At 52.1% G+C, this 26,794-nt stretch overlaps 1 protein-coding gene across 1 annotated transcript; it reads right to left on the bottom strand.

Annotated features, from left to right (window-relative positions):
- Positions 1-11,092: 11,092 nt before the first annotated feature.
- On the bottom strand, positions 11,093-26,560 carry Chst1 (carbohydrate sulfotransferase 1). Its single transcript, XM_052183038.1, has 3 exons — positions 26,050-26,560; positions 14,524-14,653; positions 11,093-13,182 (listed from the first exon to the last, which is right to left on the bottom strand). The coding sequence occupies exon 3, from the start codon at positions 13,138-13,140 to the stop codon at positions 11,905-11,907; it is 1,236 nt and encodes a 411-aa protein (XP_052038998.1). The 5' UTR covers positions 13,141-13,182; positions 14,524-14,653; positions 26,050-26,560; the 3' UTR covers positions 11,093-11,904.
- Positions 26,561-26,794: the final 234 nt, after the last annotated feature.

Genomic DNA, 26,794 nt, shown 5'->3' with positions numbered 1-26,794 from the left:
GCCAGTCCCCACTGGCCCACCTACTCCAACAAGGCCACACCTCTAATCCTTCCCAACAGTCCAACTGGGAACCTAGTGTTCAAATATATGAGCCTATGGGGCCGTTTTCACTCAAACCACCACAGTCCACTCCCAGGCTCTCATAGGCGTGTAGGCAAATCATAATGCCAAATGCATTCAGCTCAGCTTCAGAAGTGTCCATAATCTATGACACTCTCCACACTGTTCAAAAGTCCAAAGTCTCTTCTGGGAATCGTGGCAATCTCCTAACTGTAATCTCTATAAAATCAGACTCAAAATGCAGATACACACTTCCCACATACAATGGCACAGGATATATTACCATTCCAAAAGGGAGGAAAGGGAGCCTAGGGAAGATATGCTGGACTAAAGTGAGACCCAAAACAAGCAGGGCAAATGCTATATTCTGCATCTCCCATCCCTGCGCCTGATGTCTGATCCAGTAAAATACCTTTCAGGAAAAGGTAGGCAAAAATGAAGACTGTGGGACAGACAGAACCTGGGAGAAGTTATCGAGAAATATTAAATAAAGTTTCTCAGACAGAGGAAAATGATACCATATTGGCATCTAACTAGACACAAACAGATGAAGAATGCTCTGTAAAAAAAAGCCCACAGATAGTCAACATGATAGGCCCAAGTCTTCAGAGTTCCTTTCATGCAGAAGCCTGAGAGACTTTTTAATGATGACAGAGTAGAGTTGTGGTTGTGGTTAGCTAGCAAAGGTAGAGGGCTGGTCCAGCATGCGTGAAGCTCTGGATTTGACCCCAGCACCACAAAAATCTGGTGTGGTGATTCACCTCTATAACTCTAACACCCAAAGGTGGAAGTGAAAGGATTGTAAGGTCTAAGGCATCCTCGGCTACATAGAGAGTCTGAGGCCTGCCTGAGCTACCGGAGACCTTGTCTCATAAAAGCAAACAGCAAAAAAAAGTGGTCCTGTGGCTGCCATGGGCCTGTAGATGGGTAAGAAGAAGTGTAAGCAAGGGGACACAGGGGAATTGGGGGAATCAGAAGAGATAATTCTACATCTTGATCACGGAAGCAATTATGCAAGTACTCATTTGTCAAACTTATCAGACAATATCCTTGAAATGAGTGGATTTCATTATGTCCAAATAATTCCTCAAACAAGTGGATTATTTTTAAATAAATAAGGTATCTGCAATATATTAGTTTCAAAAGTGCATCACCACACACAGAAGTTTTAAAGGAGAATGGAATTAAAGTGCATTAAGGTATTAAGTGTGTTTCCAAAAGAAGAATGAAGATATTGATTAACTCTGGGCTTGGATACATAGAGAAGGGAGTTTTCAATGTCCACGGCTCCACTGAAATAATAGGAACAAATTTATAATTTTGTGGGAAGTAGCAAGGCCTGGAGGCATAGGCTTGAAATCTCAGCTTCTTGGGAGTCCAAGGCAGGAGAATCTCAAGATCCAGAGCTACCTGGATGACAGAAGAGAGTTCAAGGCCAGTCTAGACAACCGAGTAAGACACTGTACAAAGATTTCTGGAAGTGTAGTGCAGAGGTAAGGTGGTTGCCTAGCACATGCCCAAGGTTTTGACTACTACCATAAGTGCACATGTGCTATGGTACGTGTGCATGGCATATGCACAAATACACAAATCAGTGGAGATAAAAATAGAGATAAGATAGAAAAGATGAGAAGATGCATGCTGAGCCAGGTATGTCGACTGTAATGGTTTAAATAAGAATGGCCCCCCAATAGCCTTATATATTTGATTGCTCCTCAGTAAGAAGTAATGCTATTTTAAAAGATTAGAAGGATTAGAAAGTATGGCCTTGTTGGAGGAAGTCTGTCATTGGGAGTGGGGTTTGAGGTTTCAAAGGCCCACAACAGGCCCAGTGTTTTCTTCTTCTCTTGGCCTGTGGATCAAGGTCTCCCGTCTCAGCTACTGCTCCAGCACCACATGTTGCCACCATGATGATAATCTGAAACTGTAAGCAAGCCCCCAGTTAAATGTTTCTTTCATAAGAGTTACCATAGTCATGGTGTCTCTAAGATAGCACACTTTGGGCAGTCAGTTAGAAAGGGAGACAGTTCCCTGTACTCACGGTGTCAGGGAATCAATCCCACAATCACTTGGCCCTGTCGATTTCAGCCGCACAGGCATCACAGTGAGAGCTTACCTTGGAGCAAACCACTCACCTTGTAGCCATAGAAGAAAAAGGGTAAAGGGAGATCCTGGGGTCCCACTCTCCTCTTCAGTGACATAACCCTCAATGACCTAAGGAATTTCCACCAGGTTCTGCTTCTTAAAGTTTTCATGACCTTCCAATGGCACCCTCCCTGGGACCAAGCCTCCAGCACATGGGCTTTCAAGATACATTTAGGATCCAGACTACTACAGATAGGAACCAGGAACTCTTCAAAATGGTGGCAGTTTTGGTTCACAAGAAATAAGTAACAGTGTTGCACTTGTATGTAACTAGAAACACAGTCTCAAAACTATAATGGAAAAAAAAACTAAAACTACTAAAAGACAGATGATTCTGCTATGAGAGTTTGAGATCTTTAATATATGGTCTCAGGGTCAAACAGAATAAGCAGATTTTTCTTGGGACAGAAGAGGTATTTGGAGAGTGTGGTTAGCATGCCCCATGCTCATCTGCTATCCATTACTCTGCCTTACTGATAGAACTCATTCTTCTTAGAGGGTATGTGTTTTGTGTACACACATCCATGTGTGTGTCAGTACATGTGTCTGAAGTTATTGTGTAGATGCCAAAGGGTAATCTCAGATATCTTCCTCAGTTTCTCTCTACCCTGATTTTTGAGACGGGTCTCAGTTTTACCTGCCTTTGACAGCACTGGGATTATAAACACACCATGGGGCTATTTTATATAGGCTTGGGAGATCAAACTGATGTCCTCGTGCTTGCAAAGCAAGTGCTTTATTGACTGAGTTATTTCCCGAGTCAAGAAAGCATACTTTTTCCCCTCACTGTCCCCACACTACTGTAGGGACATAGATGTCTTGATAAGATCTCTCATTCATCCAGCCAGAAAAATAGGACAAGATTTCAATTTGAGGTTCCTGTCACTTAACTCACAGACTCCCCCAGCCCCTCTGGATAGTACTAAATGTCTTCTGCGTTTCCTAATGGCTAAGACTTTCCTGTCTCTGATGTTACACTCAGCTTCCCAAAGTCACCTCAGAGTGACTGAAGGCTGAGACTTATCTGGGAGAGGAAACCAGGGGGCCATTCAGGCAGAGTCTGCTGGAGTGTAACAGAAGGAAGTTTCAGTAGGAGGAGCTGACTAGCTATTTCCAGAGAGAGGCAGACTTCAAAAACAAAACAAAACAAAACCCTGCCCCTTTCCCCAATGAAATCACTGAACAGAGGTCTTCCCGAGTCCTTGGGAAAGAAAATCTTGGCTCTTCACAAGTGATGATTTGGTTTTTTTGTCAACTTGACACGATCTGGGGTTATCTGGGAAGGGTCCACAACTGAGAAAATGTCACCATCTGATTGGTCTATAGGCAAGTCTGTAGAGGCATTTTCTTGATTAATAACTGATGTGAGGGGGTCTAGACTACTGTGGTCAGTACCACTCCTGGGCAGGGGTTCTTGTATAAAAAGGCAGACTGAACAAGCCATGGGTAGCCACCAACCTGTCAGCAGCATTCCTCTGTGGCGGCTGCTTCAGTTCCTGTCTCTAGGTTCCTGCTTTGAGCTCCCGCCCTGATGTCCTTCCATAATGAACTGCGATGTCGAAGTGTAAGACTAATAAACCCTTTCTTGTGTGAGTCGTTTTTGGTCAGTGTTTTGTGACAGCTACAGGGGTTTAAATAGGACATGACTAGAGGGGACCCTACAGGGATAGAAAGGCAACATCCAGCTTAGGACTCTAAGGTAGCTTTTGATCATAAACCTGAAACCTTAGGAATAAATATGCTGGGTAGTTTTGTTGACCTAGCATCTCTGTGAGGGGCTGGCATGGGTTAGCTGGCATGGCTGTGGGCAAACGCCTTGGTTGACTTGGTTGAGCCAAGAAGATCCAGTCTAAAAGCGGTGGCAACACTTCTGGCTTTGGGCCCTGGCTACTTTGGGCTGTGGGCTCTGAGCACCCGTGCAAACACAAGTCACTGTTTGCAAACACAGGTCCCCTGTTATGGACTATGGATGTGGCACGTTGACACTTACTGTCATCTGCCAGACTGACACTGTAAATAACTGTGAATGATGCTATCATGTGACCAACAGCGTCGAGCTCCTGCCACCGTGTCTTCCTTGTAGTAAGGCATGATCACCTGTACTTGGGAGCTAAAATAAATGCTTTCTTCTCTCAGCTGCTTTCTATCAGTGTTTTATCACAGCAGCAAAAATGAAAGGAAAACACTTGGCCAACATCTATCCTCTGGTGAAGCCTGGATGCGCAAGATTGTCCCTGGACCATTACTCTGTGGGGACCTCAGACTTCTCTTGCTTCCCTCCTCTTAGTCCTTAACCATAGGCCTTTGCCAACCAGACGTCATTTGTCATCTTACTGAAGGGTAACACTGTAGCCACTGACAACAGTTCAAATGAGAAAACCCCCAAATGTACTTGTTCAACAAAAATTCACTGAATGGCTGTTACATACTGAGGAGGCACTATGGCTAAAGTGATAGTGGTGGTAGTGGTGGTGATGGTGGTGGTGGTGATGATGGTTATGGTGGTGGTGATGGTAGTGGTGGTGGTGGTGGTGATGGTGGTGATGGTGGTGATGGTGGTGGTGGTGGTGGTGACAATAGCTAACACCAACTTGGGCAAGCTACAGCCCAAGTTCTATTCTATGCAATTATACCACCCAAACTTAGGACATCTTCACAGTATCCCTCTGAGGGCAGATCTCATGATTACTTCTGTACTGTGGAGGGCACAGAAAGATTAAGTGGTTTCCCTTGAGTCACACAGTAAATAAATGGCAGAGACTAGATAGCAACTTAGAGCCAGACTTATGACCAGAGCAGGTCCAGGCAAGACTAGACTCAAATTCAGCAGAGCCAATGTTCTCATGGAGCCATGGAGTCTTGCCGTGTCTTAGCAATTGTCTGGTGGGGGCCTTGGGAGGCAGATGGCAGGATTCCAGGCCAGACAGCCCCTCAGTGTGAGAGTGAGCTCCCTTTGTACATGCATGCGTGAGCACACGGTTAGGGGCGCAGCTGGACTTGCGAGTCCTGACCATGGCTAACTGTCCATGGGGTTTGGCTCTGACCAACCTGTTCTGCAGTCTTCAGGACACTGCTGCTTGTAAGCTTTCTCTCTGGGTGCAGGACGGCTCTTCTTCCACATGTGCAATTTTCCAACCAGGAAAGGCCTTCTGGCCTAGAGAGATGCTTCCCCAGAGAGACGTTTTCCTGCTGAGGGGATAATCCAGGAAGGTGGGTCTGTTCTTGGACAATATCCTCGCCACTTATAGGAAGTGTGGGTCCCTATTGGGCTCCCCAGGAACTCATGCAATGTGTTTGTGACTAGCAGGTGAGCAGGTAGGAACACACAAACAGAGGAAGTGTGTGCTGCAAGAAAACACAGGATGCAGGCAGTGTTAGCTCCGCAGCGTGAGGCCGGCCCTGAGTCTAGGGACAAGACCAGGAAGTGACTCCTGCATGCCTCAGGATCTAAGCTTTCTGGAACAACACACAGACGTGGGTTCCGGGCCAGTCCTGGGTACGTGGCACCGTGAGCATCATTTCCTGTCTAGAAAGAGGGACTTCCTCGGTCAGCAGGAAGCTGCCACTGGAAGAGGTTGACTCACAGGTGAGGGTGATTTGTACACTGTAAATCCAGACCACGAGGCAGTCACTGTTACTCAGGGTAACAAACAAACATGACGAACATCAAGGCAGGTGGTGAAATCACAAGGACACTGGACCGCTGATGCTGGTGCCGACTGAGGATGTTGGGGACGGATGTGGAACAAAGCCTGCCTCCTAGCTCGCCAGCAACCTCCTGACCGGACAACAAGCTGTCCCGGTCTCTCTGATCTTGAGAGGCTTTGCCTGCTCCATGTGAAGGCCCCGGCCTCAGACGGGGCAGGCTCTTTTATCAGCCTGGGAACACCTGTTCGTTCATTCTTGTACTCGCTCAGCCAGTGTTTATTGGACACCCATTGTGTGCTGGGTCCTTCTGCAAAAGGAGTGATTACCGCTGCAGTAAACATGATAAAAGAGACATGCACAGGGCCATTAGGGCCTGCGATCCGGATATATAAGATAGAGAAGCAGCTATATAAGGGCCCATGAGCGAGACAAATGAGTCGACCTGGTGAAATCAATGAAGTACTGATAATTAAGTTGGGATCAAAAAGAATGAACAGACTTCAACTAGGGAAAGGCACAGGCAGCTCAGGCGTGAGGGACAGACTCCGGCATGGAGCAGAGTCTACGTGTCTGTCAGATCTTGCCGTGTAATAAGTTGTGCTGAAACTCAGTATCTTAAAACAACAAACATGCTTTTAGTCCTCAAGGCTGTCCAGACTCAGCTAGCTGCCTATATCTATCTGGACCAGACTGTGAGTGATATTAACTAGGCTTCCTGAGTCCCCAGCCTGTGGTCTCAAACTCTCCGGCAAGTTGCCCCAGAGCTCACCTCACACAGCAGAGGAGACAGCCTCTCCATTGCCCCTGCAGCTGTCCTCATTCTATTGACCAAAACAAGGCACTTGGATAAACCCAGCTCAGGTGTGAGCAGATACGGCTCGTGCCCACAGTGTAAATGGACAGCTGTGGTTGCCAAACTCTACCCCAGAGTATGCAAGGGCTAGAATAAACACAGAGATAAAGAGAGTACAGCCTGAGAAGAACCAAGGCCGGTATGGGCAGGGCTGGGGAGAACAGCGTGAGGATCCAGTCTTATCCTAAAAGCAGGAGACTTTCATATTTCAGTGCCGAGGGTTTGTTCATCCAAAACAAAAATCTACTGCAGAAGAGCTGGGGCTGAGTTAGTAGTATGCTTGCCTAATGGGTGTGTAGCCCTGGTTTCGATCCCCAACATCCCATAATACCAAGTGTAAGAACACATGCCCATAATCCCACCACTCAGGAAGTTGAGAGTCAGAAATCTAAGTCATCCTTGGCTACCCATTGACTTTGAGGCCAGCCTGGACTACATGAGATTCGGAGGGTGAGGGGGACCCTTAAAGTTTAAACATCCCTGGTGCAAAGTTTGCAAAGCTCGAGAAGATGAGGGTCTGGGCTGCGTCAGCCCACACATCCCTAGTTCAACTCATTCCATCCCTAACACCCCAGGCCTCCCATCCATGCTGTGGCCCATGCTTCTTCCCCAGAGGGGAGCAGCCCTCTCATGTTTAGCCCTCCCTCTCTAAGACCCAATTCAGGCACTACCTGAGAACAGGGGTACAAAGAATGAGATCTTGAAGCTGAAGGGTGAGCCTATGGCCATCATAGCAAACTTCAGATTGAGTCAATATGGTGCCCACTTCTGCCTGTGGCTCAACCTATGGGTTGCCTTTACTACGGCCATGTTTTCACCAGTTGGCCTTCTCTAGGCAGGGTTTCTTGAATGTCCACACCCCTAGAGCCTGCCTGTAAGAGAGTGTAAAATGCACAAATCCATTCAGAAGTGAATACTCCCATCAGCACAGAGCTCTTTCTCTGGAAAGCCCCAGGCAGCCTTGAATAAGCCTTCCATCATGACAGCGCTCCCTTCCAGCCGAGGGAATCCCTGGTGTCTTCAGATGGAAAGTCACTCACTGAAGGAGAGAGGCCACTGGCTCAGGTCTGTCAGGGGGAGCTGGCTGGGGGCTTGGGGAGATACCTCAGACTGGAAAGGGTTTGCTGTGCAAGCACAAGAACCTGAGTTCAAATCTCACAGCACACATTTTAAAAAGCCAGAGAGGAGGAGGGTGTGTGCTTGTAATCCTGGCACTGGAGCTCACTGGCCACCCAGCCTGGCCTTGCCAGTGAGTCCCAGGTCCCAGGGAGAGACCCTGACTTGGAAAACAAGGAAGGCAGCCTCTGAGGAAACTCTGGCCTCCACACACAACTAGACACATATGTGTCCACATGAATACACTACACACTAGTCTAAGCCAGCCTTCTCTGGTATAAGAATGGCCAACCAGGGACCACAAAGGAGGCTGGGCCATGACATCAACTGACTTAACTTCTTTCTCATGGCCTGGATATAATCCTAAAATCCAGAAAAGCCCAGGCCCAGCCTACCCGCCCTGGCAGACTTTTCCAGACCAGCTTCTTGGTACTGACCATATTGTCCCCTCTTCTCCAGGAGATACATGAGTCCCAGAAATATCTGTCCTGGATTTATCAGCCCCCTTTCACAGGACAAGCCACTTAGATGAAAGACCCAGCTCTGCCTTGCATCCGGCTATGTCCACACGATCAGGAATGGAAGGGGAAGTGATGTAACTTTTGGACTGCACTCATGAAAGCAGAGGTGTGTGTGTGCCTTCCTCTCCCTTTTTTTCCTTTCTGCAGCTTGGGCAGCCATTAGACCAAGGACAGCCAAGGACAATGCCTTAGGGAGATGGAACTTGAGGGCTGGAGCCCATGGTATCTGGGCACACGACCTAAGACACCATCCAGACCTTTCTGGTGAGGGAAAATGGAAGCAAATGGGCCCATTTGTCACCTCACACACCTTAGGGTGGTTACTGCTAAAGGCAGGAGGAGGGGAAGAGTTGGAAAGAATGTGAAGTGATTGAAACCTTGTGCAGTATAGCAATCTGAAGTAGCACAGAGGCTGGAGAGGTGGCTCAGTTGGTAAAATGTTTGCAACACAAGGATGAGAACCTGAGTTAAAACTCCCAACACCCACGTAGCCAGGCGTTGTCTGATGTAACCCCAGTGCTGCGAGGGAGGGAAGTGGGAGAATTGATGTGGCTTGTTGGCTGCTGGCCAGGAGCTCCTGGCTCAGGAAGAAACCCTGCCTCAAAGAAGTAGAGTGGCAGGGAACACCTGACACCTTCCCCTGGTTGCCTTGCACGCATGCACACAGGTACGCAACCCACAACAGAAATGTATGCACACACACAAAAATAATATCATGACCACTATGGAGAACAGAGAAGATCTTAAAAGAAGGAAGAATAAAACAAGGATGTGACCCAAGGCCCATTGAAGGATCAACAGCTAAATAAAATGTGGGATCCACTGGCCTTAAAAAGGAAGGACAGCTGATGTATTGTACAAGGTGAGGAGCCTTAAGACATTATGCTCAGGGAAATAAGTCAGTCACCAAGAGAGAAATGTTGCATAACTCCATTTATACGCGGTACTCACAGTAGTCAGAAACATGCAGACAGAGAGAGGAGGTGGCCAGGAGCTGTGGGAGAGATAGGGATGGGTTGTTTTGAAGAAACAGACTTTAGAGTTTTGCAAGATGAAGTTATGGAGGAGGGTGGTGGTAATGCTTGCACACTATAGAAGTATTTAATGGGATGTGCACTTAGAAACAGTGAAGATGGAGGCTGGAGAGATGGATCAGGGGCTAAAAGCACTGGCTGTCCTTCCAGAGGTCTGAAGTTTAGTTCCCAGCATGCATATGGAGGCTCACAACCAGCCCTAACTTCCAGGGGATCCAAGGGCCTCTTCTCTGGGTACCAGATATGCACACAGCACACAGACATTCATGCAGCCAAAACACCATATATATAAAATAATGACAGTGGTAAGGCCTGGAGCCCGAGGTTTATATTTTTATGGCAAACTTGATGTTATGTAGCTGAGGGCTTAGAGATGGTGGTCTGTGGGGGTGGGGGGAGAGCTGGGGAGTGGGAGTCGTGGTCTGCTGGGAGAAGGGGTTCAACACTGGGCCGCCTAATCTAACCAGGCAGATGGGTCAGTTTCTCTTTGGTTCTTAAATCATGGTAAAACATGCCATTTTCACTTTTTAGGGAATTTCATGTTATGCATGTTTCTTAGGGTAAAGACTTGGGAAGCTTTTTAGAAAAGCTCACTTGATCGTCAAGACAAGAGTACAGCAGATACCCCACTGGTGCGCGCACCAGAAAACTGCTCCGATCAACCTGCACGGTGGATGTCCCTTCTCCCAGCTTGCCTAACCCCAAAACCCTAACCAAAGGAGGAACCCCTGGTACGGGAAGGAGTTCTCCAGACCTGATTCTTCCCATGGACTATTCTGAACCCCTAAGCCTCTTCTTAAATACTTTGAGCATCCTGACCAGAAGGTACCACCCACCTCCGCTGACAAGGGAGCAAAGCTGAAAGCCCCAAGCCAGCATGGAGGGTGGTAGGAGATCCAAACAGCAGGGACCCCCAGAGGGAATGAAATGGGGGGACTGGAGGTTCCTGGGTGATATGGGAGGGGGAGCTGGGGATCATAAGATCAAGACAGAGCCTTTATATGTATGCCATCACCAGAGACCTTTAAAAGAATTTTGTTTTAATAAAATAGTTCTGAAAGGCAGGTGTCGCAGGATTTTTCCCTGTCCAATTACATTAAAATATTAGTGCAGCAAGAGTCCTGTGATTGGACAGGGAAAAGGGAGGCGGAGCTAGGAGTTCAAGGGACAGAGAGTGACAGAGGGGAGAAAAAGCAAGATGGAGGACAGACAGGAAGAAGATCCTGAACCAGTGTGGCTTTAAATAGCCCAGGTAGTTATATCATAAAGGATAGAATAATTGGCATAATTTGTCTAGTCTAGGTGGGCAGCTTTTATCATTATCAGTTGGTTCTGAAATTATTGTATTGGCATCTTGTGAATTGAGAATCTATTGATTTATAAATTTGACTTGTTAATTATAAGCTTCTAGAGTTTTGCTTCTACCGGGTTGCCTAGTGTTGTGGCCACTGACCGAGGTTGACCGCAGGCAGGGACTGGTGTGGCGATGAAGGGCTCGGCAGCTCCACCCCGCCCCACTGGAGAGTTGGCGGGCAGAGTAGCTGGGTGGAGCACAGGAACTTTGCACTTTTTTAATATTTCCCGCAACAGGCAGATTTGCCATTTAATTCCCACTTTTCCTTTCTCCTGTTCTCTCCAAAGCCTGGAATACCCAAAGCCCCACATTGTTTACCATCCAGGTTTCTCCCAAATAACACTCAAGCAGTACTGCACATTTTTATTTACAGAAAAACACAAAGCATTTCAATTTTCATTTAGCAAACTGATCCACAATTTTTTGTCTTTTTTTTTTTTTGGCACAAAGAAATATCACAGAAGGACCCCAAGATCAATCAGAAACTTCTAAGATTCACTAGCCATTACTGGTCTAGGGGTAGCCACAAGACTCTCAGACAGACAAGCTCACCACAAACCAAACAAAAAGAAAGTAGTCCCAATTCACCTCACAGCAAAACCCTGCTCACCACCAGGCAAAGATGCGCAGGAACGACGGTGCCCTGCTCCAGGGGAGGAAGCAGGAAGGGGGCTGGGATGGACCCTTTTCTTAAACTGGGGGTGTGTGATCACTTTGTGTCCATCCTCTCACCTTGAGGAAACAATTGCAAAAACTACCAGTTGTGTGCTGGGATGCCTCTCCTCGTGTGCCTGTGTGCACATGTGAATGTGCGACTGGGTGCCTGTAAACATTATCCCCATCCACATAGAGACCCAGCATCCTTGTATCTAAATGGGGTGGGGGGCGTAACCCCGCATCACACGCCCTCTGCCCAGTGCTCCCCTCCAGAGACATAGTGCAAATTTCAGGGGCAAAGAGGCAGGAGAAAAGGGAATGGTAAGGGCTGGAAGGACGGACCCACAGCTGGTGTGGGAGAGGCCAAGGGAGGGGGAGAGGGCGGGGCCTGGAAGGACACACAGACAGGGTGGGAGAGGGAGGAGGGAAATAAGGCAACAGTTAAAAAAACGGCCCATAGTAGGTCCACGTCGGCAAAACCAGAGCCACCTGCCTCCCACCCCCACCACACCCAGGTCACAAGAAAGGGCGGAAGTCACGCTCCTCTACTAGGCTGATAGCCGGGTTCTTCAGCTCCTCCTCCGAGTTGGCCATCTTGTAGCCCAGCTGGGCCAGCACCTGCTGGCAGGCGTTCTGGGCGAAGGCCACGATGTCATAGGAGAGGCGGAAGCGCCATTTCTCAGCCGTGGCTGCAGAATTGCGCACTGTGCCGTATTTGTGCTTGCCCAAAGTGGGGTCGCCCCTCGTATTGTTCTGGATCCAGCGTGCCACGTGACTGTCCAGGGGAATGCCCAGGAATTCGTAGATCTCCTCTGTCTTCTTCATTGGATTTCTGGCCAGGTCCTCATAACGTACCAGCATGTATTTGCCCTTGAGCCAGGAGGGCCGCATGAGGCCAGTAGACACAGAGCTAGAGAAATCCTCACACACCGTGGTCAGCTGTGTCACGTCCAGGTTGTAGGGCTTTCTCCCTGTGCCGTACCAAAGCCGCCAGAGTCGGTAGGTGTCCCGGAAGGTCTCACTCCGAGAAGCCAAGATGCCACGAGGATCTCGTACCAGCTGGATGACCTTGAGGTTCAACCTGGGGTCTTCCACTAGAGCCCGCAAGTCATTCACCTCAGGCACCCGCACGGTCTTGATGGCCACATGGCTGCGCTCACGACAAGCCTCGGCTGCCAAGGTCAGGTTCAGCGAGCCGCACTTGCGTACACAGTCCCCCTCCTCCAGGATCAGGTCAGAGGACCCTGGAGGGTCACACACTGGACGGGAGCAGAGGACCCTGCTGGCCCCTCGGCGGAAGACCCTGTCGGTGGTGTGGTTGACCGGAGGTGGCTTGATATAATTCTCCAGAAAGTAGAGATCACAGTCATAAAGGCTCCTCAGCAGGTCCCGGCTGGCACCCAGCATGACCCTGCGATCTGCGGGGCTCTTGCCCTGGGTGAACCGGGGGATGAGCGTGTTCTGGACGTGGTAGAGCGGCTCAAACAGGTAGAAGACATCCATGTGCTGGTTGAAGAGCTGGCCCACAAAGGACGAACCACTGCGTGTGGTGGCCAGGATGAGGACGTGGGTCTTCCTGGAGAGGTTATAGGAGAAGGTGGGGCCCTCCTCACACAGTCGCTCTGCCAACCCAGTTTCTGTCAGCCCAGGGCAAGTGTGGAAAGACTTGGCAGTGAAGGTGCGGATGGCTGTGTACTGGATGGCAATGGAGGCCAGGGCGAGGAGGAGGACAGCCTTCCAGGAACATTGCATGGCTGGGCACCGTCATGGGGCTGTTGCCCCAAGGCACGGGGTCTGTGGACGGGGGACAGCAAAGGTTAAGTGCTTCACACAGCCAAGAGCCACCATGGGAGCCAGGAAAATACCCAGCCCCCCACCCAGTGGTCACACATCCCGTGGGACTTACACAATCTACACTGAACTGTCATGTCTCCTGGGAGCTTCAGAGGGCTAAACAGACAGACTCCCTGGACCCCAAGAGCTAAGCAGATTGTGGCTGCACAGGCCTCCTGTGTTGAGCTCTGGTTTTCCTAGCTCAGCCTACTCGCTGAGTCAAAGCCCAACTCAACTCCCCCCAGCTTCCACACTTGGTGGGGGCAGGGGATGGCTCATGCCACGCCCCGACACTGCCTCTGATCTGATCTGATCCCTGCTGGCATCTTCTAATTACACAGGCTGATTCTCAGCCTCCCAGACAATGGTCTTTTTCTCTGTCTGCTACTTACCCTTAAAGGAAGGATACACACCAAATTCCCCTCCCCAAACACAAATCTAGGAGAGCGGAGACCCCTGTGCCCCAGGAATTCTGAGTTGACAGCAGAATCCAGCTGGACCAGGAACTGCCCAAGGTGGACCTTGGTGGGCCAAGGTGGGCCTTTCTACCTCACAGATGAGGGAGCCCAGCTACCTCCAAATGCAGACTACCAGGCACCTGCAGTGCTGTAAGTCACTGCAGCAAGGCTTGGAGCAAGGGCAGGTCCCAGAGGCTACTGGGGTGGCTCTCTCTGCACAGGACGACTCAGTGCTTGTTTCTGGCTCCAAACTTCTCCCCAGCCCTTCAATCCATACAAGTGGAGGAGGGGGAGGGAGGGGCCACGGGAAAATGGGAAAGGGAGGCCTATCCCATGAGCTCACATGCCCCAAGCTTCTTGCAAGGTAGCCCAAGGGGTGCTGCCTCGGCCAGCAGTTCCTGAGAGATGCCAGGGCTGCTTCCAGACTCAGTGCCAAGCTCAACACTTATCAAATGAGAGCGGCTATAAAGCGGACCAGTGATTTGCACCTCAGCCCTGTGGCCAACAGGCTGTGGAGGCAGCAGGCAGCTTTGGCTTGGGCTCCCATTCCCCTCTCCTTGTCCTCCTTCTGTGCCCCACAGTCTGTCCCCAGGCCATGAAACAGGACTTGCCTACTCCCCGCACTGACTGCTGTCTTGGGGCTCCAGCTGACCTATCATCACCCCTGAGCCACGAACCCCAACTTTCAAGCTGCAACCTGTACATGCCACCCCTAACTAGCCATGGTCCCTCTGACCACACCAGGGCTCCTCTGGGCAGGAGCTGGCTAGCATGTGTGCCCAAGTGTCTCAGGCGACAAGCCCAGGTGGCTTCTGTATTAGAAATGAATGGAAACAATCCTCACCTTCTGGAATTCAACTGGTCCTGTGATGGAGGTGGATCACCCCAGGCCTTCAGGAGGAGAAGGTCACTCCAAAAGGACAGCTGGGGACAGGGGTCTTCTTCCAACCATATGTAGCACACACAGTCGTTACCTGAAAGCCAAAGGCAAACTTTACCAAGCCCAAGCAAAACGCCAAAGCCAGCACAACTTTAGGTGACACCTACTAAATGATCGCACAGGCCTAAGGCCTTCAGCCAAATAAACAGATTCACTCTGTAAGAAGGTATCAGTCACAGCACAGGCAGCAGTGCTTACCCCCATCTGGAACCTGTATACCTCCCCCCTCTGAGAAATACCTCTGTTCCTCATACTTAAGCACACTTGGCCTTTAAACATGCACCATATTCTGTCCCAGCCCAGTCACAAATCAGCACAGGAGGAACCAGAATAGAGCCAGGTAAGTATATGAGTTCTGAGACCCAGAATGCATGTTATCCTTTGTGCCATGAGGTCCATGTATTGGTTGGCTCGTGGCTGGTGTGTGAGCTTGTGGCTGGTATGTGAGCTCGCATCCTTACACACCACAATCCTTACACATCCCTCCCACAATCTGCTGTGTGTCCTGGCTACTCTAGGAGACAAGTAAGTGGACCCCCCCCTTCTCCTAAGCAAACAAGCAGTGCCGTTTAGGGTACCCTCTCATCCCTTACAAACTGCTCTGGTAGGCCAGGGGCCCACTCCCATTGCTCAGATGGAGAATTTAAAGACCACTCTATGGTTCACATGTGGGAAACATCAAGAGCCCGAGTCCTTCTGCATCAGGGCCAGACCCGTGCTCTAATCCCTTTACCATCGGCTCATCGTCCCCAAGGAAGAACCCAGAGCTGCAGGCTCTGCTGCCTGGGGAAAAGAACAGGGCCTGGGACAAAATGGCCATGCCTATGGTGTTTGGGCTCTGAGGGTTGTATTTAAAATGTGAAAAGCCATACTATGTGCAGAAATCAGCACCAAGTCACCACCAAGAGACAGTTAATAGAGGAAGCGGCACAGTCCAGATTCTTAGGAAGATTCAGTGTATTTAAAGTCCCACAATCTGGACCACACCCATCCTAACTCCTGCTGCAGAGGCCTCTGCCCCAAGGAGGGAAGGCTGAGGGTAGTGGGGAGCCCTCTCTACTTCAATCCCAGGTCTGTAACAAGTGATTCAGGGAACACCAGCCCTTTTTCCTCGGTTGTGATGTCACTAAACTCAGCTGTGTTTCTTCAGAGGCATCTACCAGTGGTGCAGACCAACAGGCACTAATCGAAAACTTTGAATTGATACCAAGAAAAGTCAGCACTCCCGAGGGGCTCTCAATCTCCCTGTGAGAATGCCACACCCTCAGGCTCAGGTGCACGACCCCCAATCTCAAGGCTAGGAGGTCAGCACTTTACAAGCCACTCGTCAGGAGAAACAGTTGAGGCTCCTCCTCAGTTACAACAGCTTTTCCAAATTCATGCCCCAAGAAGCCCGGAGAGACAAGAGCCAGGTCAGGCTAGGTGCTCTCAAAGTCATGTTCAAATCCCTCGGGTGGATCTGCTCCTCACCCGTCTCTTAGTTCATTCCCTTTGGTTTGCATCAAGACAGGCTTCCTTGGCCCTTAGGCCTACAATTCCAACTCTAAAGCTGAGTTTTTCTTCAGAGGAGATACCTCCCTCTTGCCCAGAAGGAGACAGACTGTTCAAGCTCTTTCTCCCAATTTCCCTTCCCACCCCACTTGGAAAAACTCCAAAGCCAGGTAGGTCTAAGGTGAGGAAACCCCGTCAAGGTTCCACATGTACACTGCGGCCACAAGCCTGAGGCCCGGCTGAGGACCGGGTGCCCGCCCTCCAGGAGGGCAAAACCAGAGCATGGGAACAGGAAGGAGGATGTTAGAGCCCCTGAAAGTTCTCTGCTCTCCTGCCAGCCTGGCACAGCCAAGCCCAGAGCTGGCCAAGGGTCCTTGGTATGCTGGAGGCATCTGCCCTGGAAACCAAAGGCCCCAGGACCAGGTCCTGTTGTTCCCAGGCAAACCTTGGCCTCTGGAAGACATGTCTCAATGCCTTGGTCCTCCAAGCCAGGCTTGGCGGCCCATGGCCCTTCCTGGGTTTCCAGTAGCTTCTGTTATGGCCTCCTTCATTGCTGGATCCAACCTTAGGCACAGGAGCCCAGAATCCCACCTTTTGGTTAGAAGACAGAGGACCTGGTGACCAGCCTGGAGAGGGCTCAGACTACAGCTCTGCGGTCAGGTTGGGAGTGGAGAATGCTGTCCAGAGAAGCTCTAATTTGCAGCTAAGGGCTCAAGCCTGCCTGTCAAAGGCTAAGCCCACACTGGCTGAGCACCAGGGGGGCCTGAGCCTCACTTCCTGTCTATAAAGGTGGCCTAACCAGAGCACTGTTTGTAACTGACCTGAAGCATTTATTCATGGCCAACATTAGGATGAGATTCTGCTTTGTTTGACAAGTGACCTCTGACACCAGCTCCATGGTACAATGCAGCTCCACTGTTTACCTGCTGGGAACCTTGCCTAGGTTCTGAATTTTGCTTTATGTCTTAGGAAGGCACTTCAGAACTAGTTACCTGTACCTTTAGAGTCTGCTCTAACAAAGCCCACCACTCCTCCTTCCCAAACCACTTGCCCTGCTAGAATTTTCTGTGCTAGGCTGTTGTGATGGTATTTCTGCTTCCCTCTAGCGGCCAGAACTGGTAGCACAGCCTCCTAGCTCCTGTCTTCTTACTGTGTTAGAAATTCAGGCCTAACTGGGAAGCCCAAGGTGCCATGGTGGGTGGGAGTATGATGCTGCAGATTGCAGTGAAGAGGGATGGTGGCTTCTGAGCCATGGAGATCCTCTTCCCCAGATGCACACAAAGAGGAAAGCAGCAATGGGCAGTCTGGCTTTACCCTCAAGGCCCTCACGCTGCCCAGGCTGAAGAAGCAGTGTTGAACAGAACACCACTAACAGGAGTGGCCTGAAGCTTCTGCCTGTCCCTAGAGGAGTGACACCGGGTCAAGACCTACACCTCTTTGTGCCTGGGGTTTTCCTCCAAAACAGTAACAAGGACCCTTCTGTCCTGTGCGAAGGATCCTCCCCATGGCCAGGGCCAGTCGAGGCTTAAGTGGGAATCCCCGTGGGAAAACTCAGGTCACTCTCCAGAAGAAATCAATGTTCCCGTGCCTCTGCCATGACCCACCAATCACCAGCCCCAGCCTGATTCCCCATCTGACACTATCCTCATAGGCCCAAGGACCCAAGGGCTCTGCCCTTCAGCAAGTCCCTCTTGCCACCCTATGGGAATCTCAGCAAACCACAGTGAGGCAGTTTACCTTCCCTGTTCCACAGGCTCCTTGGAAACACAGCCCATCTTCCCAGAAAAGGCTTCTTGTGCCCAGTTTTGTACACACAATTTGGAATCGTTTTAAGCTCCTGAAGGAAGAGTACAGGCTATGGCTCTGCCCCACAGAAGCTGGGCTCCCTCGTTCCTGACGCTACCATCCTGATGCTATCACGCTGTCTTTCTGATTGAGGCAGAGGGTACTTATGGAAATGAGCCAAAAAACAAACAAACAAAACCACATCAACAACAACAGAAACCCACAAAGCACGCATGTCCAGCTGGGCTGTTGGTTAGGGCGCACGGTGCGTGACTGGACCCTGGGACCTTGCGCACCGAGCCAGGATGACTGCCTGGGAGGAGGGGACCCAGGAGCCCACAAAGGAGTAGGCACAATTTTGAGATGAGCTTTAAGTTTATTATCTGTGGAGATACGGTGACCTTGTCCCCACAGAAGATCTGGAGATGGCTGAGGACCGGGTTGGTAGCTGAAAACCATCCCCGACACCTCCCCAGCCTTGAGGCTTTCTTCTCTGCCCCAAAGACACTGCTTATCAGCCTTGCTCCTCCCAGCTTTCAGCACACCTGGTCAAGACTTCCTTGTCCCAGCACCAAGCATTAGCCCTGCTCAGGTGGACGTGAGGACCTGCGGTTGGCTGGAGGCTGCTGAGATCCACAGAACCTTCAGGAAGCAGGGCCTCAGAGGGAGCTGGGAGGCCTGCAGGGAGTGGCTGAGGCTAAGCTTGCGCAAGTGACTGCTTTCTTCAAAATGCTCTTAAAGCCACACAGGGAGCAGGGGACAGAGAGCCAGGGGAAGATGGTGCTGAGTACCCGCTACCTGAACTAAGCCAGGACACAGGGATTCCAAGGCTCCAGCGTGCTGGCCGTGCAGACATCCAAGCAGGGGGCAGAAGACTTGGGCAGGGAAGAAGTTAGCTGGATGGTAACCTTGGGAAACCATATGTTCTAATCTGTTTAGCCAGCCCCGACCCACCTACCATCGATGTTTGTTTAAAGGCTAAAGAAGCAGAACAGCCAGGGGATTATATCATCTCAAGGAAAACTCGGTCATGAAAAAGAGGCGACAAGAAAACAGGATTGTGAAAGTCTAAAAGAAGGGGCCGGGTCTGCTCTAAATGCCAATTTGTGGGCTTATGGGGTAGAGCTTCCTGGCAGCCAATGAGAAAAGGGAAATAACTCAGTTACATGCTTCACAAGACCCAAGAGATAACGGTAAAGCGTGTGATCAAAAGACTGACCGAGGCTGACAGAGGCTGCGATCACAAGATCTGCCCAGAGAAGTCAAAGCCACGAGGCATCATGAACCCGAGATCCTGCACCTCACCAAACCCAAGGACCAGTTCCCTAGTGTGCTGGAGCAGCCTGCAGAATTATCAATATGAAGAACGCAGTGTGTCCACGCAGGGATGATGGCCAGTCCAGGGAACGCTAGAAGCAAAGAGCTTCCTTTTGCTACCACGCCTATGTTGGTCCGCTTTAACCTCGGTAAGGTCTACAGGTCTGTCCTGCAAGGCCTGCCATGCCACAGCAAGGTGCTCAGGGACCAACCTCTGGAATGCTCAGGCAGAACCAGACCCTCTTTTGAGCATCACCATCAAGAATGGGTCTTAACGGCCCAGGTCCTCAAGGCAGACCCAATCATACAGAGGTCACTAATCCTTTATATTTTCACCGCAAGCAGAGCCACTTGGCACCCTGCTTGAAATCTCCAGGCAGGTCATTCTAGAGTCCATGAGACTGGCACTGACAGTCCTGCTTGTCTCAAGCCTCTGTGTAAAGTGAGTGGGCACTGGAGGAGAAAGATCTGCATAGGAAGGCTGGTGAGAGCCTCCCTCCAGCTGTTTGGTGGCTCGGGGGTTGGAACGAGATGATCGACCTCTGCTGGCCTCTGGTGCTCTGAGGTATGAAATCAAAGAACCAGCCATCACCTCTGGAAGCCGAGGATGGAGCAGCTCAGCATAGCCTGGGCTACAAGCAAGACTCATGAAGGGGTGTCCACTGGTGTGAGTTCAGGGGCTAGCCTAGACCACAACGACCCCCGAAAAGGGTCCCACCTGCGGGACAGGACCTTTAGGGGAAGGAAGCAACTTCTGTCAGGAGAAGAGATGACTCAGAAGGCTGGTCCTGTTTCAGCCAGGCCAGCCTGTGGGAGGCGGAACCACTGCCCCAGCACTGGACAGAAAGGTCCTGGTTTCCTGCCCCCTCCCCCACTCTTCAGCACAGCCACAGCGCATTCAGTCAGAATAGCACTGAGGCCCCACCGATTGGATCCAATCCTCCCAATCCAAGATGATAAAATGTCAGCAGGAGCCTGGGCACCCGCACCCCTTGCCCAGCTGCCAACTGGCGGAGGGACCTCCTGACCCTTCGTCCTTAGATCCTGGTCTCCAGCCACCTGCATGAGACCCAGCTGCCCTGTGTGTGCAAGAGATGGGGGTTGGGACAGTGAGGGAGGACAGGGCACTAGGGCTCACCTGAGTCTTGAGGTCAGGTGAGGTGGAGCCGACCCAGAAGGCCACAATGGACCTGAACGCCACAGAGTTCTCCCTGAGGAGGAGCAGAAAGGCCTACACAAGTGGGAAGCAAATCCAGCCAAAACCAGCTGATCTACACGGAGGCGAGGATGCCCATTCAGCTGCAGCGACCCAAATCCTGGTTGCAACCACAGAGCGTAAGCCCCAGGCCACACCTGAGGACAACCAGGACACCAGAGGGCAGATGCAACAAGCCTCAGACACCAGAACCAATGAGGTCGCCCCAAGTAGGCTAGAGACTCTTGTGACCTTACCATCCACCTGCCCTCAGCCCACCATCTCCTGACAAGATCAGATTCTGGTGGTGTCACCCGCTGAGGACCGGGGCTGCCTGTGGCTTCCCGCCCCAGCAAGTGAATGGATGGACCCGGCTCTCTCAGTGCCTTCCCAGGGTTCACCCTTCCCTGCTGAATGGCGAGAATAAAGATGACCACAAGTGGATGTGTCCCTGTTACCTTCTCCACCCTAACTTGGGGCTCTAGGGGAGTTATGACCTAGAAGTTACGACCCAGGAATATAACTATGGTCTGCAGCCAGAGAGCATCAGAGAACAACTTCATGATGACCAGGTGTGGACTGAAGGGCAGGGCCTGGAAAGGCAAGACTCAAGACTTCTCTCTAGACTCAAGACCTCGCCAGCCATCGGAGCTGGGACCAAAGACGTGCCGGCTTGTCTCAGGTCACAGACCTAGGGAGCATCAAAGGCTACCCATGCTCCTGACAGTTAGGGTGAGCATCTCTGGCCGATATGAGCAAAGCCGTCTAGAGTGAGGCTCAATGGAGCTGTCCCCGCAGCGTTCAGGACTGTGATGTGGCTGCCATGCATCACCCCAGGGGACCTACTGCAAGCTCGGAGTGCAGACACAGCTGTGTCCACTTCACAAGGAAGACTTAGGTTATATAACATAACGAATGGGCCAGAGAGCTATCTCATCAGATAAAACTGACTGCCAATGAGCCTGGTGGTCAGAGCATATCCACATAGTAGAAGAACCACCCACAAGTTAGCCTCTGATCTCCTCGTAGGCGCTGCAGCATACACACATCCACATGCTCCGTGCACCCACAGTAAAATAACACGCAATTCCCTCTTTAAAGAAAGGACACTTGGATGGATGGATCACACAACTCGGAAGTAGCAAAGGAGCAGAGTAGGGGGGGTCCCCCAGTCTCCGAGCGTGCCTGTATGCCTCCCTTCCCTTTCCCTTAGTTTTCCTGAGCCATAGGCGGTGCCTGAGCAATGCAGGAAGGTGGAGGGCAGGACCCGAAGCCTTAGGCAGCCTGACCCTCTCTGAGCCTGGCACACAGGGAAGGACGGTCACACCCAATTCACAGGACTCAATAGAATTCAGTACGGTCAGTTCTCACCTGCCTGTCATTTTCTCTATCCTGCAGAATCCTTGAAAAATAGTTCCAGGGATCCTTCCCCTCCACGATCAAGTCCAGCTTGGGGTGCCTGCTCACTCAGAAGTCCCAAAAGAATCACAGGCACCCCAGAGACTCCAGAGAAAAGCAGGCCCTTGCCTTCCTCCCTGTTCCGTCCCTGTGAAGGAGGCCGTGCTCCCAGCAATCCCCAGCTCCCAGCCTTCCAGAGCTCATCAAGGAACAAACACAAAGAGAGAATCTCTAAACATTTAGAAAACTCGGGAACCCTGTGCCCCCGCACGGCACCATGGGGATTTATAGAGAACAAATCATGCCTGACAAACTTGATAGCTTTCTTGATAGAATTACAAGGCTGGTAGATGAAGGAAATGCAGGCAGGGTAATATATCTTGATTTTTAGCAAAGCATTTGATACAGCGCCTCGAGTAATCTTACAAAATTAATTCAAACAGACTTGGCCCTCAGCTCTTGTTATGGGGCCTAAAGGCAGGAGGGGACATGTCCCAAGAGTCCTGAGTGGAGGCAGCAAGGCAGGGGCTGGAAGGCAGAGCCTGGGAGTGGGGGCAGGGCTGCCCGGCCTGTGCCAGGCCAGATCTTATCTAACGTCTTCATTAATGATCCTGAGAGAGGGAGTAAACAGTCCGTTAATGAAATTTGCAGAGGATATTAAATTGTAAGGTGTTGTGAACACCAATGAGGACAGCAAAGTAGTCCAGCGAGACCCAAGGCAGGAGACCCTGATAGCTGGCAGGGATGGGCTGCGGTGGGGGTGGAAGGCTTCTTGGAGACCGAGGGGGGGGAGCTTCTTGGAGGGCGGGAGGGCTCTCCCCCAGCCCCACTCCCCTACCCCCCCCCCCCCCCCCCCGGCTGCTGTGCACAATAGGTCACAACTAGCTTAGGCTCTGGCCTGGCTGAGCAGGCAAACCCCAGGAATCTTATTCTTGGCATCTGTAAAATAGAAGAGGCAGCAGATAACTCCCTTGCAGCCGAGATAGCTGGTAGGGGTGGGTGAAGGGAGTTTAGGGAATTTGAGAGAGAATTCCACCTTATAAGAGTGGACCCTTGCAAGCCATGGGGGTGCTACAGTGAGAAGGAGCCTGGGGCGGAGACTCTGCTTGTGTGTTGCTGCCGGCCTGAGTCTTCCTAATGTGTCACTGGCAGTCTGAATCTTCCTCCTCAGCCCACTAGGCTCCCCGATGCTGCTGGCGCTGGCATGGTTAGAATTAACGTCCCCCTGACCCACCAGCTGGGCAATGAGGTTCCAACCTAAGGACTGTGCTCTGGAGTCCTGATTCTCAAAACCTGATGGAGAACCAACTCTCAAAACCAAGAATGAGGGGGTGGGGCCAAGCCCTTCTCTCTGCCATAGGCCCCCTCCTGCCGATATCTCTTCTGTCCTAGCCCTAAGGAGCTCAGCAACCAACCCCCACCCCCTTCAGGATGCTGAGGCAAAGCCATGTGGCCTTGGAGGGCTTCTTCTTACAAGATTCCTGGGCAGGTCGTCTCAAGTAAGAGCCGGGGCTGCAGAGGAGCACGCTGAACAATCCTAAATAAATCTCTACGGGATGAACAGAGTGGCTGACTCCCAGCAGAAGTGCCAGGGCTACAGAAGACCACCTTTCTCAAGCAGGCCAGTCCAGACAGATGCCAGACTGCCAGCTGGGATACAGGGGAGGGAGCCGGGTGAACCCCCTCCCCATTAGATAAGTGACCATGACTTCTCCCAGGCACTCTGGGCTTTGTTATTATGTGCTCCACATTAATGAACTTGACCTTCAAGGGTCTATTAGGGGAGGATTCTTGCAACCCTCAGTTTACAAAGAAAGAAACTGAGGCATTGAGAGGCCACCAGGAGGAGCTTGGGAACCTACTACCCAGAAGACCCATGCAGGTGTCAGTTGCCTGCCTGTAAGTGGCCCTGAGGGAGAACCCCTTGTCAGCAGGTGGAGAGAAGCCGCCGCCCCTCCCCTCGAAGGCCAGAACCTTCCTGTCCCTCTGTCTTTCCCACCAAAGGGAGCTGGTCCAGCACCATCACACTTGTGGAGCCCGATTTTACTATATGTTTCCCTCCCCCCCTCCCAGTGCCTCGCTACATCGAGTCCTCTGAACAAGTCTGTTTCCATGGAAACCATACAGTGACTCAGGGCTTCAGGACCTTCTCTGTACCAGATTATGACTATCAAATGCTCCCTCCTCACACCGATTCAGACTCCCAGTGTAAAAGGATGGGGGCACAGCAGATGGGTAAGAGGGACCTGGGGGCGACGGGTGGGGGTGGGGTGGGGGGTGCGTGGTCCAGCACAAACCAGGCCTCACTGAGAACCTGACACTCAGGGCTCCTGCAGACTCAGTGGAACAAAGCTAGGTCCCTCCTCCAGTGCAGCCTGACTTACTCCCTATGCCCCAATGCCACCCTTTGGAGCCAGGGCCCTTGGGAGAGGTCATAGAGATGCTAAGCCCACACCTTGAATCAGAGCCTGCACTGAGCAGACGTGACATGGGGGCCAGGGTAGGAGGACGTGGGCTAACTTAGGATGCTCAGAAGGAAACCTATCAACCCGAAGCTTCACAACCGCTCAGCAAAGAGGGAAATTTGGATTTGGAAGCAGTCGGGGGGGGGGGTCTGCTCTGAGATGAAGAAAGCAAGGTGTTAGGGGAATGAGAAGGGGGGGGCGTGATCTCAAAGCTCCAGCAACATTGGGAGCATAGTCAGCAATGGCTTCCTCTCACTTGTACCCCTCCTCTCCCCACAGATACCGTGACCTGGACTGCTAGTCTCGAGCCAAGTCGCCCACCAAGATCAGGGCCAACCAGCAAGCAATGAAAGTTTGTAGTGCTCCCGCAGGGGTCCAGGACCCAAAGGCATATCCACCCCTCCTTTCCTCAGCAGTTCCCTAAAGACCCAAGGGGGCGGGGAACAGACTTGGGTTGGAAGCCTGATACCTCCCTGGTGAATCCAGAGTGTGAGTCGTGACGATAGAAGCACTTTGAAAAAGAAACAGGGTCATCACGATGCCTAGCCGTGTGGCAGCTCCTGGGGACTGGAGCCTGGGAACTGCCTGCCAGGTAAGAGCTCTTTGTGAGACAGCCTGGCCTCATCTAAGGGGCTAAGGAACCCGGCAAAGTATCCCCTGGCCTAGGAGCGCATCTCAATTTGCCTCTTACATCCACTGGTATCTTTTTGGCTTTCCCAAGCAGCTCCCGGCTCCCTACCTAGCCAGGATGTTTGTCTCCTGCCCCCATCACAGGTCTCTTCTGTCCCTAGGCTCCGGAAGACAGTGGGCTGAAATCCTGTCACTGTGTAGACATGCACCTCCCCTGTCCCAGCCTCAACCTCTCAGTGGTCAGCTGGTACCTGGACCCCCAAAAGCCTTGGTGTCCAGAAGCCTCTTGCTTAAACGGCTGTTAAGCCCATCAAGAAGTGGGTACTAGGAATGTAATCCTGAAAAGGGGGCAGACCTGGAGTAGGGAGAGGTGACATGGTGAGGTACCTGAAATCAAGCCAAGGTGCAGGACTGTGAGGTCTTACCTACCTTCCTTCCTTCCTTCCTTCCTTCCTTCCTTCCTTCCTTCCTTCCTCGGTGTGGCCTTTTAACCCATGGATTCCAGCTAGGGCCACTGTCTATTGTTACTGTAAAGTCAAACACTGTGTCCCTCCCTGGACCCTGAGAGAAAGTAACCACCCCATATCCTACTCAGAGAGGAGCTAGGAATGTTTTGGCCTCGCATGGGGGGCTCTGTCAGGCGGCCCCAGTCTCCTAAGGGCCCAGTCCAACACCAGCATAGTAGAAGCCCATACAAGATCGAGGTTAGAAGCAAGAAGCCCGGACAGCGCTTTGCCTTAGGGTGTAAGCCTGATTTGGAAAGTTAGAGAAGGGATGGGAACCTCAGGGTCTCTGGCAGCCTCCGCGGCTCCCGTCTAGCAGGCTGTTACATGATCAACTAGGAGCAGCAGAAAGGAAGCGCGTACCGCAGCAGAAAGGGAGCTCCCGGGCTGACGTTTATAACAAGTTTGCTGCCCTCACCAGAGGAGGAGGTCAGGGGCGATCGCCGCGCTCCCTGGAGGACTACCAGCCCCAGCCAGCCCCTCCCAGCACCCAGCACTCTGCTGTCCCCAGCCACCGCCTCCGCGCACCGCCCGGAGACACGGGCCCCGAAGCTAGGGGCGTCTCCCGCCGCGCCCGAGCCCCTCCCGGCTGCTGCGGTGCAGTCCGAACCCGCCTGCCCCGGGGCCCGGGGGACCCGGTCGATACCTGGTGGCGGGCGCGCTGGGAGCCGCTGCAGCACCCAGCTCCGGCTCCATCCTCGGTCTGGAGTCAGGCTCGCCGGGGGCCCGCGGGTGGTGGTGGCGGTGGCGGTGGCGGCGGCATCCTCCTCCTCCCGCGCTTGCCCTGCTCCTCCGCTTCCCTCCTCCCAAGCCTCTTCCTCCGCCTCCGCGCGTCCCTCACGGGCCCTTCTCCATGGCCCGCGGGCGCTAGCCCCGGGTGGCTCGCTCAGCACAGTGCCTTTTCTTGAGCCAAGGGGGGGTGGTAGAGGGGAGGGGGAAGAGAGAGAGAGAGAGAGAGAGAGAGAGAGAGAGAGAGAGAGAGAGAGAGAGAGAGAGAGAGAGAGAGATCGTGGGCTAGAGGGGCACAGGGCCAGGCACCGGGACCCCGAGCACTGCAGCCCCAGGCTCCGGAGGACAGCAGCAGCCACGGAGGCCGGAGCCTCACGGAGTACCTTTCTTGCGTCTCTTAGCAGAAAGCGGCTGGGGTTGCTTTAGCGCCGAGCTAGCGGGTGGCAGGAGCTGCGGTCCCGGCTCCACCCCCAGCGCCGTCCGCCCCCTCTCCGCCCGACCCAGTCAGCGCGCGCCCTCCCACCACCACCACCCCCCCCCCCCCCGCGCAGCCCAGGCGGGGAGCGCCGGGACACCCCCACTAGCAGGGCTCCGGAGCCAACCCACCGGCGGGCCGAGGCAGCCACGCCCACCCTCGAGTTGAGGAGCCAAGCGGCAGCAGC

The sequence above is a fragment of the Apodemus sylvaticus genome, chromosome 5, assembly GCF_947179515.1.
Source record: "Apodemus sylvaticus chromosome 5, mApoSyl1.1, whole genome shotgun sequence".
Classification (NCBI taxonomy): Eukaryota; Metazoa; Chordata; class Mammalia; order Rodentia; family Muridae; genus Apodemus; species Apodemus sylvaticus.
The sequence above is the reverse complement of the archived record's forward strand: the minus strand, read 5'-3'. Positions and strand labels throughout refer to the sequence as shown.

Coding starts and splice junctions, on each gene's coding strand:
- Chst1 (XM_052183038.1), bottom strand. CDS start 13,140: ATGCAATGTTCCTGGAAGGCTGTCCTCCTCCTCGCCCTGGCCTCCATT.